This window comes from Eriocheir sinensis, chromosome 14, assembly GCF_024679095.1.
Source record: "Eriocheir sinensis breed Jianghai 21 chromosome 14, ASM2467909v1, whole genome shotgun sequence".
In the NCBI taxonomy this organism is placed as follows: domain Eukaryota; kingdom Metazoa; phylum Arthropoda; class Malacostraca; order Decapoda; family Varunidae; genus Eriocheir; species Eriocheir sinensis.
Window position 1 is genome coordinate 21,266,237 of NC_066522.1, and position 19,864 is coordinate 21,286,100.

The 19,864-nt window shown below is 44.7% G+C and overlaps 1 protein-coding gene across 11 annotated transcripts in view; it reads right to left on the reverse strand.

The window, feature by feature from the left end:
• Positions 1 to 61: 61 nt before the first annotated feature.
• Positions 62 to 19,864, reverse strand: part of LOC126998622 (microtubule-associated protein futsch-like) — a 129,803-nt gene continuing 110,000 nt past the window's right edge. For 3 of the 11 annotated variants that reach the window (XM_050860544.1, XM_050860545.1, XM_050860547.1), the window contains 11 exons: positions 19,390 to 19,460; positions 17,719 to 17,834; positions 13,787 to 17,008; positions 13,251 to 13,316; positions 11,793 to 11,890; positions 9,390 to 9,749; positions 9,184 to 9,267; positions 7,025 to 7,144; positions 6,588 to 6,707; positions 1,659 to 4,827; positions 62 to 1,421 (listed from right to left, as the gene is read on the reverse strand). In XM_050860544.1, coding sequence (XP_050716501.1) covers positions 3,689 to 4,827; positions 6,588 to 6,707; positions 7,025 to 7,144; positions 9,184 to 9,267; positions 9,390 to 9,749; positions 11,793 to 11,890; positions 13,251 to 13,316; positions 13,787 to 17,008; positions 17,719 to 17,834; positions 19,390 to 19,460 — 5,396 coding nt within the window. In that variant the 3' untranslated portion in view covers positions 62 to 1,421; positions 1,659 to 3,688. Of the gene's footprint in view, positions 1,422 to 1,658; positions 4,828 to 6,587; positions 6,708 to 7,024; positions 7,145 to 8,272; positions 8,522 to 9,183; positions 9,268 to 9,389; positions 9,750 to 11,792; positions 11,891 to 13,250; positions 13,317 to 13,786; positions 17,009 to 17,718; positions 17,835 to 19,389; positions 19,461 to 19,864 lie in introns of those variants that run through there. The other 8 variants (XM_050860546.1, XM_050860553.1, XM_050860549.1 and 5 more) reach the window with 8 other exon arrangements.

Genomic DNA, 19,864 nt, shown 5'->3' on the forward strand with positions numbered 1-19,864 from the left:
GGTATATTGATTTCTTGGTGGAAGGGGCTGCTTAATTTCATACTGATTCAACACCCTGGAGTAAGGTTATGGATATTTATTTCAATCCAGATACAAAACAATTACATGTAAACCAGAATCTTTGCCTATTCTATGATAATAATGTTCTTCCCTGCAAAAGCCTACAAACACTCCTGTATCAGTTAGAAGCAGCACAAAAATACACAAGTTTAAGTGGGAAAGAAGACCTTCACAGAAAACGACTAAAACCAATAATAATGTGCAAAGAGATGCACAACTGTTATAACACAATGCCACACTAGGGCGTTTGTGTTTCAATATATCACAATCAAATATCCTCAGTGAGTCATTACCAGTCAAAAAATATAAGCTATGTAAAAAAAAAATTAGCTCTGCCCCACAATGCTGAGTAGTACATCAAATATGCACCAACAACGATGCAAATTTACATAACAGTTAATCACAAGACCAGGAACTATACAAGGCTGAGAAAGTGAAGGCAATAGTTCACTCAGCAGGCACACCACAAGACTTCCTTCACAATGTAACAAAAAATTATTAAAACTTTGTCATTTGCAACATTTAGTTCTAGCACAAAGATCCTTGAAATAAGATCACGTGGATGGTGATATCAAATTACACCCCATATAAAAGTAGGATTTTTAACTGTGCTGAGGGACCACCTATGAACATTGCACTAAGACAACCCAGTGAGCAGCATCAGGAGCCTCAGCCTTGCCCTGCAATGGACTGAGGCATTGGGTCCATTCCCAAAAAGGCACTGCTATCACCACAGACTTAGTATGCTCCCGCAAGTCACTGGTATCTCCATGCACTCGTCTGCCTTTTGTAATGGCCCCCAGATGCTGATAAAGACTCCAAAAGGCCATTATTAATCCCTTTGACTTGACGCTAGCATGTCTGCCCTCCCGTCTTGGGGGCCCGGGTTCATGTCCCAGGGGGAATGTTTGGAAAAAGATTTATCCTCCTGAACAGATCAATTTCTCATGTGCTCTGAGAAGTGGAAAAAATTCCACGACACTCCCCTGTACCTACTGAAACATAATAGTTTAGCTAACATTATTACAACACTAAACAATGACAAGTCTGTAAGTTATCAAAATATATTAGTTTCTTGTTGGATTTTGAATGATCAACAAAACCTGATTTTGAATTATTCACTCACAGCATAGAAAAGGCACTAACATGGACTTTTTCCTCATCACCTTCGTCCCTTTGCCAACTCTCACATCTTCAGGAAGAGGAGTGGAGAGCAAAGTTAAGCAAATTTTAACTATGTACTCTTAACACGGTTCCACACCAGCCAGAGGTGTGGAAGTATTGTCACACAGACGGTCGACTTCTGTGCACGAGCCTCACTGCTGAAGGGATTTATAAGTCACTCTGGCCCGGACCTGCAACTAGAGGGAAAGACAATATTAAGCAAACCACATCTCATTAAGTTGACTATACTTATAACCTAAATAAAGACAGGATAAACTAAACCCATATTCTTGTGCACTGAGCATGCAGCTACTGTAACATTGCACTAGGCAGATGCAATATCATCTTCCAACAAACATCACTAGTACACCCTGAAGCATGCTGACTGTATCAACACAAAAAATAACACTTGTCTACACTACAGAAACACTTACCCGAACAAAATCCTCAACACCACCACAAGCAAGCCAAATGGAAGACAACACTAGGATGGGTCAGCAGAGGAGGGGGTGGTGAGGACCGGAAGGGTGCTGGTGCTACAGAGGGTGTGGAGGTGGAGGGTGCAATGTGTCTTCATGGTTGGAGTAATATATGGACTGCTTTTCAGGGGAGGGGGAGCATGAGGGTAAACTGAACGGTAAAACACGGAGAACAAGAATCTCAGATAAAATTATGTATCTTTTTATGTATCAAGACAGACAGTGCAAATGGTGTACAACTCCCTGATGGCTCTTTCTTAGGAGACGGAAGCAAGACTACATGCCAGAGTCACATCAGACACGGGTATAGCCTAAGACGATTAGTTTCTAACGGCTACAGAGAAAAACAATTTCCTCTTTCTCTAATCTTAAAAAACTTGACAAATACATGACCACCCATGCCACCTCTGCAAGCAAAACCCTCTTGAAGCACCGTCGCAGTATGAAGCTAATGACAGGATGCTCACAATACATTTAACCCGGTAGCTGCGGGGATCATGTTTCTTAAAGGCCCCTCTAAGCGAGAAAAATGAGAGAAAATCATCACTCATGCAAACTATTTCATAATATATATCAATGCATTTGTGATCAGTTTATGCATCATCTATTTTTGGGGGGTTATATCATGGCAAAAATTTGCCCCGTCGCTGGCACACGGTAAAGCCACAAATTTGGCCCGTCGCTGCTACCAGGTTAAGCATTTTATAACACCATCAAATTTCCTGAGATATAAATCTATGTTTGTGCTGTTCACTATTCTGATTCAAGTAGATGTGGCTGAGCTGAAGGTGCACTAACAACTATATCCTAACTATTATGAGATGGCTTTCATAGATATTTAAGTATCAACAAGATTTTGTTTCAAGAAAATGACTTTACTCAAAGAAAACAATATGAGTAAATTTAGACAAGAAAATGAAAATGTACATAATCAAAATGTTGATAAAAAATAAGATCAAATAAAAATTAGACATTGGAATGGTGAATGTGTGTTGTGTGTGTGTGTGTGTGTGTGTGTGTGTGTGTGTGTGTGTGTGTGTGTGTGTGTGTGTGGTTATGCTAGACCAAGTGAGTACAATGTAACTAAAAATCTAAGAAACCAAATTAACCATCTTGTAATTTTGTGTCAAGTGTAACATTCTTTTTTGGTAAAGGCAATATTCCTTCACATTATATCTCCTGATGGTGGCGAGAGGGACACATCTCAGATAAGCTCATATGGTGCACGCCGTGCACTACACTAATATCACAATTCAAATCAACACAGTTTTATTTTCAGAATTGAGGTTCTCATCACTAATGGCAGTGACAATGTTCTCAGGACAAATTCAACTGAAATTCTTAACTGTTTAAGTGTCTGTTATGTCTAAGAGATGCCGCTGATTATGAGTATATAATCTTTATATACACATGCACTATACATAAGGATAAAATGTATGTATATATGAATGCAATTAAATATATGTATGAATATGCTAAAACTAATTTTGAAATATGGTAATCTACATATATATACTACAATAAGCATTCATAAAGCTAGCTTATAGGCTACACTGAAGCATAAACATATTGTACTACAAATACATTACTTGCATATTCTTTGTGACAACCAGTAATTGTGTCGGAACAGACCTTTGATGAGTATAGGAAACAGCGCCACGAAGCACCACTCTTATAGTTTCTGCCTCTTTACTGATGAAGGGGCACAGTAACTGCTTCAGTTAATGAAGTGTTGGCCATGTAATTAGCAGACTGTAGTCAAAATGCATACATATGAAAGTTTATTTTACTACAGTTATGTGCAAATATTTCATTTAATATACTTTGACAATTTCATAGTGATCAACATCCAGTTCTCTGTTTTTTGTTTGAGAATTAATATAATTAGGATAAACTTTTGTTCCAGAAAAGGGTTGCGTATGTGAAAATAGAAAACTGAAATTTCTATCCTTAGAAAGAATCTATAAACAGAAGCTTATCTGTCCTCACTTCCTGGGCCTGAGAACCGAGGGATGTGCACCCATGTTCTCCTGGATGGACCTGAAGGTGCGGCCAGGCAGGCGAGCGCCCTGGTAAGGGAGTGGCTCATGCTCATACTCTGGGGCATTGTGGACTTGGCTGTCCTCACTAGTGACCTCCTCAGGCTTCTCCTGCTGGTGATACTGATTCTGTAGGAACCTGAAGGATGGTGACGGCAACTTTGATCCTCGATATCCAAAGTTGTGAACCTCCTCAGGCTGGGGTTCCTCCTGGTCCTCTGGGGTGTCATATTGAACTTGGATTTGACGGAACACCTTTCCAGGAGCAGCTCTTGGCTTCTTCCTGGTGCCCATGGTGTCAAACTGAGAGGTGAGTTCCTTGAGGACTGTATCTTTGTGTGCAGCCGTTCTTGACATCCCATTACACTGATAATCATCAAGTTCTCCACAAGAACCTGACTTATCAGGGTTCATACCACTGTTCTGAAAAGACCTCACAACCCTTGAAGGAATACCCTTGGCCTCAGAGTTTACTCGAGGGTTTGCATCAGTGGCGTCATCTGACGAGCCTGCGTATTCTGTCTGCAGGTGCCGGAACACACGCGAGGGAATGTGGGCTCCTTCATAGCGTCTCTCCGTTCCCTCCTGGCTGTTTTGGGAGCTCGTTGATTCCTGCCTAATAATTTTCATAAGCCTGGGGCATTCCTGTTCATCTTCATGTGATTTAACCACTGTTGGTGTCGGATGTGTAGCAGAGAAAAATTTTGATGTGTGACTATTCACCCAAGTTGGTGATGCCGTGCCTGTAGAGAATGGAGATGACGGTTCCTTGGCAGTGAGAGCGGAGTTGACAAAGCGTTCTTGTTTGGGTCCAGATAGATTGACTTTAGGAGAAACATGTCTGTATACTTTACTGTCCATAGTGGTAGTGTAAGAGGGAGACACTTTGGAAGGAGAGGAAATCCCACTATCAGAGGAATTGTCATTTGTTGTGATGAGAGTGGAGGTGGGGGAGAGGGATGGTGGGGAGCCCTGAGTGGAGGTTTTCCAGGCAGGAGAGGGGATCTGACTGGCTGCATGCTGTGTGTCGCTGTCAGGTGGGTGGGAGGCCTCTGACCCACTGGCAGGAGCTCCGTTGTCTGATGCTAGAAACAAAGAACATGCAAGAAATGGCTGATGAAGCAAAACGCAGGCATAAATGTGGTAGAACTTTGTGCAGCAAGCCATTCTGTTGTGAGAAAACATTAGCAACAAACTGTATTAAAACTCATTGAAAGTAGACAGTATAAAAATTCAATAAACACTGTCACTGTTGAGTTTGAGGGGAACTAGTGTCACAAGGCTGGAGCTGTGCACACAAGGACTGAACCTCCTCTGCTGGCATGGACACTGAGACGTACCTTGTCATTCCAGACAGGTGAGGGTTTTATTGGGTGGTATTCACATTGTTTTAAGAGAGTGAGCTTTCATACTGCAAGATATTTTCAACATACGAGATTTAACTACACATATAATCACCCAGAGGAGTAAACACTTTTCAAAACTGGAAAATATCTGTCTCAATATACTAGTTTTTGTTTGATGATTTTTTTCTGTTCTTGTTTATAATCCACACGACATGTAAGTGCGTATGGTTGACTGAATGTTGAATGCTGTTTGAGATATTCTGGTGTTATACTGATATGTCTGTCATGGTAACTATTGATTTGTTTGTGGCAAGTAAGGGTTTTTATGCAATATGAAAGCTCATTAAGTGCAAACAATCAAACCTTGAGTGTGTTATTGATATTATGTTGTAAAGACAAAACCAGCAGACAAGCTACAGGATGTGTGGTGCCTCACCCTGCCTTGGCCTGGCTTCAGCCTGCACACTTTAGATCTTCATAAATCTTGTGATAATTTGGTGGAGAAAAGACTAGATGTGCATATGTCCTTCTACAACAAGGCTAAACTAAGGTCTAAATTGACAATCACAGAGAAGTTTCTAGGAAATCAAACAAAATAAACCCTGATCCACCTTGGGTCTTCACAGCTCATGCAGTATCCACTTTTAACACATAGCTTCATGACATAATTTGGGGGTGATGGTAAAATAAATTTCCATCCATGAATTATTCAAAATAAAAATTTACTCCTATTCTCAGTGTCTGTTGAAATGCACCCTGATCTTGGAATGCCCTCAAGAAGACGAATGTTTCATGATATTCATATGATAGTCAAATAATTAAAGATATATGATATTAGGTGCAGAAATCAGGGCTATTTAAAGCAATAACTATTCTTGAAGAGGCAAAGCAGTCAACATATAGGCCACAGATCTCTCTAACCCTTCACCCTTGCCACAGCCCGGCCCCCTATCCTGAAGCTGCCCCAGAGTGCAGTAAGCCCCAAACACCAGTAGCCGTGACTACTGGGCCAAGCAACTAGAGCAGGAAGGCTTCCCATACACAGTCACACGCTCAAGAGTTTTCTTCATCTTTTTCAGACATCTATTTCAGATTTTATCTTAAAAAGTAGCTCAACAGTTATGTAGTTATATATTGCCCTAGTTACATATTTATACAACATAGAATATTTTTTCAAAGAAGGTAGAGTCTCTTGATTACAACAGTCAAGAAAATAAATTATAGAGAAAATTAACCAACTGATCGGATTGTAAAAGATATATATATATTTGGGTGTTGAGCCAAAAGTACTAAATATTTCCCATGAATGTGAAATATACCCAAAATGAATTGCCAGACTCAAGAGACTACAGAGGAAGGTTCTGTACTTATGAATTAAATGTTATTTGAAAATTATCATTGTTATGTTTGAGCAAGAAAAAGGTGCATATTAAGAAATTCTTTAAATAGCTAAGCGATGAAGAAAAGAGTCTTGAGACTCTAATTTTCTTCTATCTTACCATCATCTGCAGAAGTCATGGCCTGCAGCATCCTGAAGGAGCGCGAGGGGATGCTGCCCCCCATGTACTTCTTGGGCTCAGGCGGAGCTTCATCAGACGAGGCAGAGTTGTTAACGACACCTGCTGGGACAACACTGAACTAAGCATGTGTGTCCTGTCATCTTGTGAATCAAACTTTAAACTGAATTTTCTGCTCATTAATGATCCTCATCAGTTCCATGTGTAGCTATCATTTTTCATACTTGCTGATTTCTCCTCTATCAAGCCTATATTACTTTGTTATTCTAAGAGCCCCATGGCAAGATGAAATGGAGAATGCAAACACTAGAAACAATCTAAAATTTTCAGGGCAGCAATGAAAGAGTAATGTAGAAACAACCCTAAAGAATGATTGGCAACATTCTACAAACACAATCATCTTCACAAGCAATAACAACCTGGCTGCTGGTAGATAGATGGCTGCTGGTGGGAGGGAGGCTGGTACTGAACCGGCTGCTGCAGAGGAGTTGGCTTCTGCGGCTGGCGAAGGTTGGGAATGTGGACAGGTCCCTGCGGCTCTGTTGAGAGTGGTACAGTGAGCGACAGCGAATAGGGCAGTTGAAAGGTACCAGTCAGCCCAGTCCTTTAAAGAGCAATGTCTTATATAGAAACTGAATAATGTCCACAACATGGTGAGAACTGTATTAATGTTACTTTCCCACACTTCATGATGAATGTGGTGCATGGGCAGTGGGCAATAAGGTTTTGGTCATTAAGAGGCAGGCTGCTGACAGGCCACTGTGTCTCATCACCACAGTGACAGACATCAAATAGTGGTTGATTGAGTCCCTGAATGGTGATGTTCATGATCAATATTACTTTTAGTATGCAATACATACTACTGTTTTAAGAACGAAAAAAGAAGCTTCTACAAATTTCATTCTACTTCTCTATATCATTCACAACAAAAAGTTTACTATTTTTACTTTTGGACCTTAGTTAAGAAATCATAATTTTCTACATACTATTAGGTAAATGTATGTGTATTAGAATTAGTAAAACAATTAATAATGTTAGTTTTAGTACTGCAGTGGAGGAAAATAATTGTCTGGTGAGGTTAGGGACACATGCAGGCTGGTGTTACTTGTTAAGCCTTAACTTCTGTCTGGAAAGTTACAGAAGACATCAAAGAGTTACAGCTTGGGAGAATGTAGAGATAAATTTTTCAATAAAAATGGAACAGGGTAATAAAAAAAAAGGCAAGTAGGATGTCATGGAGACATATTTTGCATACAACCTATATGTTACATGTACCATTGTGAGAGAGAGTTCTGATTAGAATTGATTGGGTTCCACTTTCTATGATAAGATTCTGCTGAATCTCGGTTACAACAAGAAGACAACTTTCACCACCGGCAAACAGCCACAGAAGCTTCTTGTTTTACATGTTCCTTGACAATACTGTCTCAGCAGAACACGTTTTCATTGCATTTCTCAGCTCTGTAGGTACATGCTTTTCCATGGTAGCTAATTAAGGGAAGGGTTATTGTTTCTTCGAGCATGTAAGGCTGACACAAACAACAAAGGAGACATATACAGGGTCACAAATAATTAACCAGGGTTCAAGGGTACTGCCAACACTAGTTATGACTTAATGTGCTGTCAGAGGGATCTAAGCATGTAACAAGTCAGTTTGAGCCTCATACCAGCTCCCTCGGGCAAAGTTTCAGTGAGTGTCTGGAGCATACGGAAAAATCTTGACGATTGTGGCATATCGCCCTTTGAGGAGTGCTTTTGGGGTGCACTCTTGGGTCGGCCTTGACTCTGCACACTCTCATAGTTCTGCTGCTTCTGTTGCTTTGGGATATTTGGTTGGGTCTCTTCTTGCTGCACAGGAGCATGAGACTGTTGTTGCTTATTCTGTCGCATATAATTGGAGGTTTCATCATCAGAACCTGAGGGGTGTGTTCGAGTACAGAGTTAAGGAATGAGAGGGAAGTGTCATTAGAAGTGACTTGTGAGACAAATAATAATAATAATAATAATAATAATAATGATAAAGAAATAATACACACAAGAAAGCAAGGTGACAGAGTTCCCCAGAAGTAGAGTTTGTTGTTAGTCATGGATGAGCAGAAGGAAGCATTGGAGTGCCTGTGGAGTGACCGAGTGTGTGAGTCACGACACCAACTATTGCAGCCTAATTCAAAAGCAGCTCGTGAAATAATGGAAAGTTGAGGTCATGTTTTGATGTATGAAGAGTTACATATACCTTTGGTGGAAATAACATGATTATGGATGAAATAAGTCCATGATAAGTACCAGTATCATAACATACATACATGCTTCGACTACTACAAGGTTACTTATATTCCTGAAATTGCCTTTTTCTACCATAGTTTTCCATAATATTTTGTAACCAGTATAGTTGCCAGGTCATGCATTTTTGGTGTGTGTGTGTGTGTGTGTGTGTGTGTGTGTGTGTGTGTGTGTGTCATCCCCATCCACCACCGCCACCACAACCACCACAAGCATCCCAAGGTTCATTCATGCATCTGTCAGCCCCAGTCACCGCCCTTCAGCCCCGCCACCACCAATTTAACAGACTCATTCCTACCACAGCTCTGATTGACAACCACAGTCCTTTGGGGGTAGTAGCCCCCTCGGCTCCGTGCTTCATCATTGGCGTTGGACACTTGCACTACACCAGCAGGGGATGCCAAGATTGGAATTAGTGCACGTTTCTCCCACACTTCCTTAGCGGTGATATTCAGGAGCCAAATATATGACAAACATTGCTATGCAGGGTCTTGCTGTGCTCACCTTGATTCCTAAAAATGCTAGATAACTCATTGCCATTGGAGTTGTTGGTCTTAAATCCTCCCATCTTAGGAGTAATTTTGACATCCTGCTGAATAGGGATCACCTTAAACCCGCCATTCTGCTGCTCTGAGCCTCCCTTGACCTGGCTGATGGGATTCCCAGCGTTACTGATTGAGTTTCGCTGTCCCATGTTAGCGAGGGACACTGGCCCCCTTTGGCTGCCATTGGACTGAGAGAAAGAGCCCCTCGGCTGAGCAGCCTTGTTCACAGTGTTCATCTGGGACCCTCGCCGGTGGGTGGCAGGACTTCCTGTCCCAAGGGGAACCTCCACTCTCATGGGGGCACCATTAGTGGGACCATCTGGAAAAGTTTCCAGCTCCTAAAAACATCCATACACACTCCTTTTTGGAAACCTTTCTAGAAACCATTAATCTGAGTCATGGAGATCAACAGTGCACTAGAAAAGTTCAGGGACATCTATTTGCATTCCTTGCTGTGCTACAGATATTTTTTTTTACACTGAACATATTCTATCCCTTACTTCTGATACCTTACCTTCATGCTGGTACTTTGTTTGCAAGTGCTATGAACATAAAAACATTTACATGTAGATTCTGATGCTGTGTAATATGCAGTAAGTTTATAGGCAGTAGAGGCAGTATAACACTACTGAATGCTTCATATCAATTCATGTTGAAAATTAAGGTTAACAGTTCTATGCCAGCGAGTAAAAATATCAGCAATAATGAGGTAAGACTCGTTCTGCTGCAGGACTACACTGATGTTCCTATCCACGTTAAATGTGTTGCTTTTCCTTAATTAAGAAAAGCTGTCTGACATCTATTCCCCTAACATGCACACATCTAACACAACACTATGCTCTTCACTATGCACTGCTTTCTCTATGTACAGCTCTAGCATAAGGTAAAATGGACATGACTTAGAGAATGTATCAAATGAATGAGCCGAGAGATCATAAATTTGTTTAGCTTAATTGGTGAAAGTGAAGACTGTGCCCCCCCTCCCCCCCCTCCCCCCTCTGAGGTGTGTCCATGCGGTGAGGTGCAGGGGACTGTTTAGCAGGGCCGAGGGTGGACAGCTGGCACAAGGGGCTGAGCGCTGATTAACCAGAAACGCACAAAAAATCAAAGAAATCAAGGAAGAAATCAATCAATCAGTTAGTGAAAATAATATGACCATAATAGTGGATTTGGAAATAAAGAAATATAAGACTGGAGGAAAATCAAGTGAAAATAATAATAATAATAATAATAATAATAATAATAATAATAATAATAATAGTAATGTTAACAGTAGCAATTAGAAATAAAAATAAAATAATAATAATGATAATCTTAAAATTAGAAGAAAATAATTATAAAAAGGCAAAACAAAATCTCAAAAAAATTAAGTTCTACTAAGGCAAAAAAAAAAAAAATAAAAAAAAAATCCATAAAGCTGAAAACAGGTTCCTGCATAACTAACCGAGTCCTTGTCATTAAGAAACACACACTCAACACTCAGACCTGCTCCCTATGCTTCAACCTCCCCTCCATAACCCAGAAAAAAGGAGGCAAGACTTATTTAATGTGTGTGGTACCAATGCCTCGTGGTGTGCGTACGTTTTTAAGGATTTATCATGAGCACCTTCCCTTTGTTGTATCCTAACTGTAGCTACCCGCACCTTATTATGCAACGGTAAGTACTATCTGCGGCCATACATGATGTGGCTATCTAAAAGTATCAGTAACTCTCCCAGTGTTTTCAAAAATAGAGTTCAGTCACACAAGGCATACACAATTTTCAGATTTGTGACAAGTGTTCCGTAATTTACTACCCATAATTGTTTCATTGTTTCTAAATCCTGTATCCATGACTCACAGACATAACCCCATCAGTCAGCCAGTCAGCCATTCCTTTTTCTGTCTTCAAAATGCAATCCTGACTTGCTCCTGAAAGACACAAGGCATAACCACGTCCTGAATGGTGACAAGTGTTTCCTAATTCACTACCCACAATAGTTTCAGTGTTTGTAAATCCTGTATCCCTGACTCACAGACATAACCCCATCAGTCAGCCATTCCTTTTTCTGTCTTCAAAATGCAATCCTGACTTGCTCCTGAAAGACACAAGGCATAACCACGTCCTGAATGGTGACAAGTGTTTCCTAATTCACTACCCACAATAGTTTCAGTGTTTGTAAATCCTATATCCCTGATTCACAGACATAACCCCATCAGCCAGTCAGCCATTCCTTTATCTGTCTTCAAAATACAATCCTGACTTAGTACTCCTGAAAAACACAAGGCACTACCCATGATAGTTTTAGTGTTTGTAAATCCTGTATCCCTGACTCACAGACATAACCCCATCAGTCAGTCAGCCAGTCAGCCATTCCTTTACCTGCCACATCCTGGCTGAGGACGTTCTGCAGGACTCGGAAGGATCGGGACTGCACGGGCGGCCCTGGGTCCACTCCTTCGCCGTTCTGGTGAGGGGAACTGTGGAGGAGGAGTGTTAGTGCCTGGCCCTGGTGGGTGGTGCCTTGACCTAGCTGGCCTGCCTCTACGTATGCTTATATCTGTATGCTAAGGTGAGTGAGGTGTGAGTTCAAATGTGTCTCGGTGGTGTGTCAGTCTCCTATGGGTTAAGAGTTAGTGTGCTTGGCTAAACAAATACTATCTAGAAAATTACGACATTGTGTGGCAGTTTTGTATGGGTGTATGGGTGAGGGTCAGAAAGGTGAGGGCACTTGGGTAAACAAATGTACTACCTAGAAAATTACGACAGTGTCTCGGCAGCGTGTGGCAGTTTTGTAAGACATGGGTCAGAAAGGTTAGTGTACGTGGGTAAACAAATGTAATACCTAGAAAACTTGAACAGTGTGTCTTAACAGGGTGTGGCAGTGTTGTATGTGCCAGAGGGGTTAGTGTGCCTGGCTAGTTGGGCAAATGTTACGTAGCGAACACAACCTCACATAGGACAAGTGTGCTTTCATATCTAGGGAAAGGACGCTTCCAAATGAAGAGCCTCTTTCTTACATTCAAGAATATTTCTCTTGAACATAACAGTGGAGGCATCTTTCAAGACATAAAAGTAAATCATTGGTAAAAAAATACGACAGACTCCAAAATACAATAAGTTCAATGCAAAATAACAAACTGTTTCACAAATGTCTAGTAAAATACCAAAGGGAATAACGAAGCTTGTTAAAAGTAATATAAGGTAAACGCGAATTTGAAAGCTACGAATAATAGTTATTGAAATTACACTGTAGAATAGATAACACTGGAGAATAACAAGAAAATTAGTAAAGATATACAGTATAACAATGAGTTTTGAAGTTTCAGTATAGGAATAGATCTTATATAGGAGTTTTATAATGGTACAAAGGCATTCCGTACAGAGTAATGTTAAGTCAGTAAAATCTCCCCCGGTGGGAATAATGATGAATGCATTGCCGCGGCAGTAACACCACACACGGAAACTACGATAAAGAGCAAAAAAAAAAAAAAAAAAAAAAAAAAAAAACCCCTTAATGCCTTCCCCACTTGAGGTCGGGCACAGGGTCTTACAAGTGGCCACCAGAGAGAGATTTTACCTTGTTGCTAGTAAATAAAATAACGAAAAGTATACAGAAAAAATGTCACACTCCGGAGGGTAAATGTTGGCGAGAGGAGGCCACAGCGTCACACAAGTGGCCCCGCGACACACACGCCGACGCCTTGCAGTCCTTGGGGCGGCTTGCGGCGTGTGTGGGTCAGTACAACACTCTGCTACTCATCTAACAAGCGAAGGGGGAGGAGCAACACGCACACACACATACGCACACACACTTTGCAGCCTAACACAACACAGTACCTAGATTCAGCTCTTCGGGGTGTTAGAGAGTCCGACATTTTTTTCTGAATGAACCTTGGGAACACGCTGCAACAAAGGGACAAAACCCCGTTACGCTCTAGGGCCGCCAAAGGGCACTGCGGGGACTCATCGTGTTAGTAACTGCATGTAAAAGTGCCCTCGGGGAGAAAACTCTGAATTAAGTCATAAACAAAACAGTCCTAGCAAGCCAATGAAGCACTAGTCTATCAAATTCGTTATGAAAACTTTGCTCAGACATGACACAACGTTTTAAAATGCTGCTGGAGCTGTGGATTTGACTGTCACGCTTTCAAACACTTCATGAGGGTGAGTGCAAAGTTTCTCTTTATCAATAATATCAGTTACAAATTGAACAAAACTGAAAAAAAAATATCAACTAAAAATTTAATTCCAAACAAATAAAAGACAACACTCTTGGATTACTGGGCAGCCACAAGTGAGGATGGGAAGGGTTGGGGTGTCCTGACGGAGGCCCTGAGGTGGGTGAGAGCCGCCAGGGGGAGGGATGGACTTACTTCTCTATGCCTGAGTTGAGGTGGGCAAGGCTTTGTTGCATCTGGTGGAGGGCGTCTAGGGCATTGCTATCGGAATACAGGCCAGCCGGGGAGTTGTAGGGAAGGAATGCCCCGTTGTTCGCACCTCCAGCCATGGGCGAGGAAGGGAACTGAGGTGGAGAGAAGGCTGCCCCGGGGGAGTTTGTCCACTGCTGTTGCTGTGGCTGTGCTTGCTGTTGGGGATACTGCTGCCACTGCTGCTGTTGCTGGAAGGCCGGCTGTGAAGGCTGTTGAAAGGCCGGCTGTGAAGGCTGTTGAAAGGCCGGCTGTGAAGGCTGTTGAAAGGCCGGCTGTGGCTGGTAGGATGGTTGGGGCTGGAAGGTTGGTTGACTCTGGTAGGACTGCTGGGTCTGGAAGGCTGGCTGTCGCTGCACGGCCGGCTGGGTCTGTCGGTAGGTTGGTTCAGACTGCTGCCGCATGATACTAATTGGAGTAAACGTGTTTCGGGGCGCTGGGACCGAGTTCGAGGCGTTGCTCTGAATTAAGTCGTCTTGCTCAATCATGATGGGAATGATGCGCTCTCTAGGCTGGTGCTGCTGGCGTTGCTGTTGTTGTGGTTTCTGCTGCTGTTGATACTGTTGCTGTCGTTGTATGTGTACGGGGATGGCCTGGCTCTGATATGGACGTTGAACATGAATAGGGATAGTGCGGGCTTGCTGCTGCGGTGGCTGTTGCTGCTGCATTCTGGGTGGCTGCTGCTGCTGTTGTTGTTGCTGCTGCTGAGATGGCGGAAGTGACCACTGTCTCTGAAGTCCCGAATGCTGGAGCAGATCTGGCTGGGGCATGACGGTGGCCTGAGCAAGGGGCTGGGAGGGGGCTGAGTCTGGGCCAAGAGACTTCTGCCGAATGATGCGGTTCAGCTGGTTCAGGTGCCTCTGCTGTGCATTAGGAGGCGGAGACACGATGAAGGGGGGAGGAGATGAGTCTTGCTTCGGGGGGCACATCCAAGGCAGCGGTGTTCGGCTGAGGCCTGTGGAGGGGCTGACGTGGGAACTCTTATCGCTGGCTGGGGACAGTGGGGATTCCTCATCACTGGTGGAGGGGATGCTGATGGATCCAAGTTGAGCGTTGGGAGGAGACACTTGCGGCGGAGAGGATTTAGTGGGGAGAGACGATTGACGAACTAGTTTTGTTCCTTTCTGACTGGGTGGATGTGAAACAGGCGAGGAGCTGGGCGGGGGAGAGGCCATGCGCACGGGGATGTGTCGCGTAACGGGCTGGCTCGATTCTCCCGTAGGAGGAGCGGGAGGCCACACTACCTGGTGTCCTGTAGTGGCTATCTTATGCTGGTCCTGCTCCTGGTGCTGCTGCTGTTGTTGTTGTTGTTGTTGCAGCGGTTGTTGCTGCTGCTGCTTTGGTGTCTGGTTCGCCGCGCCAGGCCGCTGAATGGGTATCTGAGTGACGCGTGGAGGCTCTGGCTGGGAGGTTTGCCTCGCTGGAGCTTCCCTCGCCGAAACAGATGTTGCGGGTACGTTTCTCGGGGCAGGTTGTTGAGCAACTGTTGGTATCACAGGATAAGTCATTTGTTTTTGTTCTTTTACTGGAGCAGAATTTATCACAGACGGCGGGGGTGAGGCCATTATGTTGGGGGACTGAGCGCCTGGCTGAGGGGTCTGTGCCGCTGCTGACGGGGCAGATGTGTCCTTGGCTGCTGCTCGTCTCCATGGCGCCGACTCACTCACCGGAGCTTCTGTTGGGGCAGGCGGGGAGGAAGGCAGGGGTGGCTCACTTTTTCTGACGGGAGAGGACTCGGAGATTCGAGGCTGATGAGCGGCGTTAGAGGACTCTGCTGATGCTCTGCTTTCTGGAGGAGGCTCTTTGACCAGCGGTGGCTGGACGGGAGAAATATTTGCTAGTGCCTCCTCAGTAGGGGGAGCCTCCTTAGCAGGTGAAGGTTCCTGAGCAGGTATATGAATGGCGGGCGAAGGCTCCTTGACCACTGCAGGAGACTCATTCCTCGGAGGCGACTGTATAGGAGGTGAAGGACCATTAATGGATCCTTGCTGAGGTGAAGCTTCTTTAGATGGCTGTCTAGCGGGAGAAGGACTCTTAATGGAACTAGCAGGTGAAGAGCCTTTGAAAGAGCCTTGATTGAAGGGTGACGGTTCCTTGATCGGTGACGGTGCAATGGGTGACGCAGCTTGTTGAGCAGGTGACAGCTGTATGGCAGGCGAGGGTTCCTTGGCAGGGGAAGGCTCCCTGACAGGCGAAGGCTCTGGGACATCACTCTCCTCCTCAGGTGATTCTTCCCTGTCAGGTGACGGCTCTTCGGGTTCACTCTCCTCAAGGAGTGTTGGCGGTATATTCGTTGGAGGCTCATAAACGGGCACCTCTTGTACGGGAAGGTGTTGGTCCTCTGTTGGCTGTTGTCTCGGGGGCGATGGACTCAAACTGAAGCTCGGCTGTTCCTCCCTGTAACCAGGAGACAGCACTTTTCCTGCAGGCAGCTGGTTAGCGCTTGGTGGCTGATACGACTGTGACGATTCTTCATCATCAGCTGCTGGGAACTGTTCTGCCCAAGGTTGATTAGGTGGCTCTCGCTGAGAGGGAGCCGAATAAGGCACAACCGGTGGCTGTGCCACGGGCGCCTTCACGACGGGGGGCGAGAGGGGAGGCTCCTGGGTAAAGGGAGGAGTAGTGGGGATGCTCACAGCTTGGGGTGGTGGTGGAGGGGGCGGAGAGGGCTCACGTTGGGCAGCTTTCGCAGGTGGTGGTGTGGAAGGTGTTGCGGAGGGTTGGAAGGAGCGCCTCGCAGCGGAGCTCGGGGGTGGAGGCGGGGCCGCAGGGATGGAGGCTCCAAGGTCGCCGGCGGGCTGGTGCGCCTGAGTAGGAGGGGAAGTAGGTGGAGAAGCGATGGTGGGCGGAGAGGTGATGGTGGTCTGTGGCGGGGCGGGTGCTGGCAAGGTGAAGCTGCTCTCTGATCCGACTACAAAGGGTGGAGGAGGAGGAGGGGGTCCACACACATTCCTCTTGGGCTTAGGTGGTTCCTTTGGCTGAGGAGGTGGCTGAGGCCCCATGCCCATGCCCGGCATTGGCAGCACCTGTACTGCTATGCCCTGGCAGGCAGCAGGTGCCGCCCCAGAGGAACTACCTGGGACTTGGGGGGGTTGCTGGGCCAGGGGGGATGGCCGCACACCCTCTAATTGAGCGTTCCTGAGTAGCCGCTTCTGCATCCTTGGTGACCTGTGGGCGGGGGTGCCAACACTTGTGCCGAGTCGGGCAGGAGAGGGAGAAGAGGGGCGGGTGGAGGTGGAGGAGGAGGAAGAGGGGCATGGGGCGCCACGTCCCTGGCCAGCGGACGTGCTGGGTCGTCACTAACATGTCTCACACACGCACAACACTCAGCCAAGCTCCGGAACAGACATGAGACACTCAGATTAAAGTGTCAGCATATCAAAGGCTGCTCAAAAGTTATGCTATAGACATAAGACTCGCCAAGTAGCCAGTCAAGCCAACCTGGAGGTTACGACAAACATTCACACGCCATAACACTCCAGCACTGCCGTGGGGCCTACACAAGGTACGACTCTACTCCTAGGCAGTCTCTGTACATGACAAGTTCTCAGGGTGTGTATATGAGGGATGAGCATTTCCATGTCACCTATTTACATACATATGAATGGGAAATCTTATCATAGTAAAGACATGACGAATATTGTAAAGGAAGTATATCAGAGAAGTATTTGTGCATTCACCAAGTACATTGATAGAGGAAGAAATGGCTATGAGTAAGTTACAAGCAAGTCTAGCATGGGAAGAGAGGCTAAAACGTGAACTGTAACAACCACAAAGAGCCTCAGACAAGGGAAACATGACGGCACGAGATGAGAGGCCGGTAGGGTGGCGCTTTCACAAGATACCTGAGGGATGAAGGGGCGGCTGGCGACACTTACTTAATCTCAGAGAGGTCGATGCCTCCGGGGGTGTAGGTGAAGGGCTTCTTGTCCTTCATCATGGCTCCTGCGAGGGCTGCCGGCGGGTTCATGACTGGGGCTGCGCGCGGCGGGATCTGCATGCAGGACCACGATTAGTACATGACCCACACCGCGGCCTCAAACGGACGCTTCCAATGACACACCGCCGCCCTGACAGACTCTGAATCACTGTGACACATATTTGGCGTGCTGGCAGGACGTGTGGCTCGCCGGCCTCTCTACTGCATGGGGAAGTAACGGGTGACAGTTGAAGACTCGCTATACGCTCAGTACCTACTTTCTCCACAAGGATTTGAGTATTACCTGATAACAGTAATTTATTAGAGGCAGTTTCCATCATTGTGCTGTCTTTATGAGAGGCAAGAGGGGTATACGGAAGGACTTCATTAAATATGCTGGAAAGTTATCCTTGAGAGAGAGAGAGAGAGAGAGAGAGAGAGAGAGAGAGAGAGAGAGAGAGAGAGAGAGAGAGAGAGAGAGAGAGAGAGAGAGAGAGAGAGAGAGAGAGAGAGAGAGAGAGAGAGATGGATAGATAGATAGAGAGAGACAGAGACAGAAACTTAAGCCAGTCATTCATTCTCAGGGCAAGTGCTAGATAAAATAAAATTAAAAAAAAGTAGTGAAAAAAAGAATATTACATAAATGATCAAACCAGCTCCTGACGTGACCTTGACACACACACACACACACACACACACACACACACACACACACACAGCTTTCACCAGATTTATCCTGCAGCCTCTCTCTCTCTCTCTCTCTCTCTCTCTCTCTCTCTCTCTCTCTCTCTCTCTCTCTCTCTCTCTCTCTCTCTCTCTCTCTCTCTCTCTCTCTTATCTATCTATCTATTTATCAATGAATCTATATCTATCAATCTTTCCATCCACCTCTCTATCAGTCAATCTACTCAATCATCTTTCAGTCTATTTATCCATCTATCTATCTATCTATCCCAAAATCTATCCTTCCATCTATCTATCTATCTATCTATCTATCTATCTAAACACCTCTCTACGTCACCCTGAGCCGCTGCAGCCCATGATGTGTCACTCTGCGTCTCGGTTCCACTCTCACCTTCCTATACATGCTCCTCATCACCTGTCGAACTTGCCCACTACGCCCGCTAGTCACACGTCAGTTCCCTGCTGTTTAAGGCGCGCTGCCCTACTAAGACAAGACTCCAACCTCCTCGTATCTACGCCCCGGATCGATTTCCTTACTAATTAAAGGATAAGGAGCTAGGTTATAGGTGCTGTTCCCATACTCCCTGAACGCCAGATTAGGATCATAAGACAAGACTATACCTTGCATATGCACGTCAGACTCATACCCTTGCTGAATCAGGGACAAAACAGAGGAGTCAGGGCCAATATTCTACAACGTTTCGGGGCTCACACACACACACATACATTTGATAAGGCTTTCGTAGAGGTTGTGGGTAGGTATTTCTATGGGTAGTTTTATGAGCCTAGTGATAGTTTGACAAGGCTTCTGGATAATGGATGTGCAGAAAACACTCATGAGAACTAGACTAATCTCCTTTGCGGCCTTTGAAAATGTTTGTTGTGTGAGCCGTAAACATTTGAGAATACATGCCCAGGAAAGGAGCGGTCGGGATGCGCTGCTTACCTCAGTGGGAAGACGGGACGAAGGGAGGACGCTGGGGATGGGTGGAGGTGGTGGTGGTGGTGGTGCTCCGGCTGTAAGGGAGAAAAGAGTATATTAATTAACGTGTGTCCTCGGTGCCCCCGCCTGCTGGCACCCTCCCTTCCCTTCCTCCACCGCTCACACGCCAGGATGATGATGAGGAGGAGGAGGAGGAGGCCCAGGTATGTTGTGCGTATGTTGCTTAATTACTACTCCCTGACAGGTCCACTAATGGATGTCACATGTTATATTTGGTGAACATGATGAATTACTGATATGAACGTTAATGTTATTAGTTTTCACTACTACTACGACTAATAATAATGATAATAATAATAATAATAATAATAATAATAATAATAATAATAATAATAATAATAATAATAATAATAATAATAATAATAATAATAATAATAATAATAATAATAATAATAATAATAATATTTGGCAGCACTGA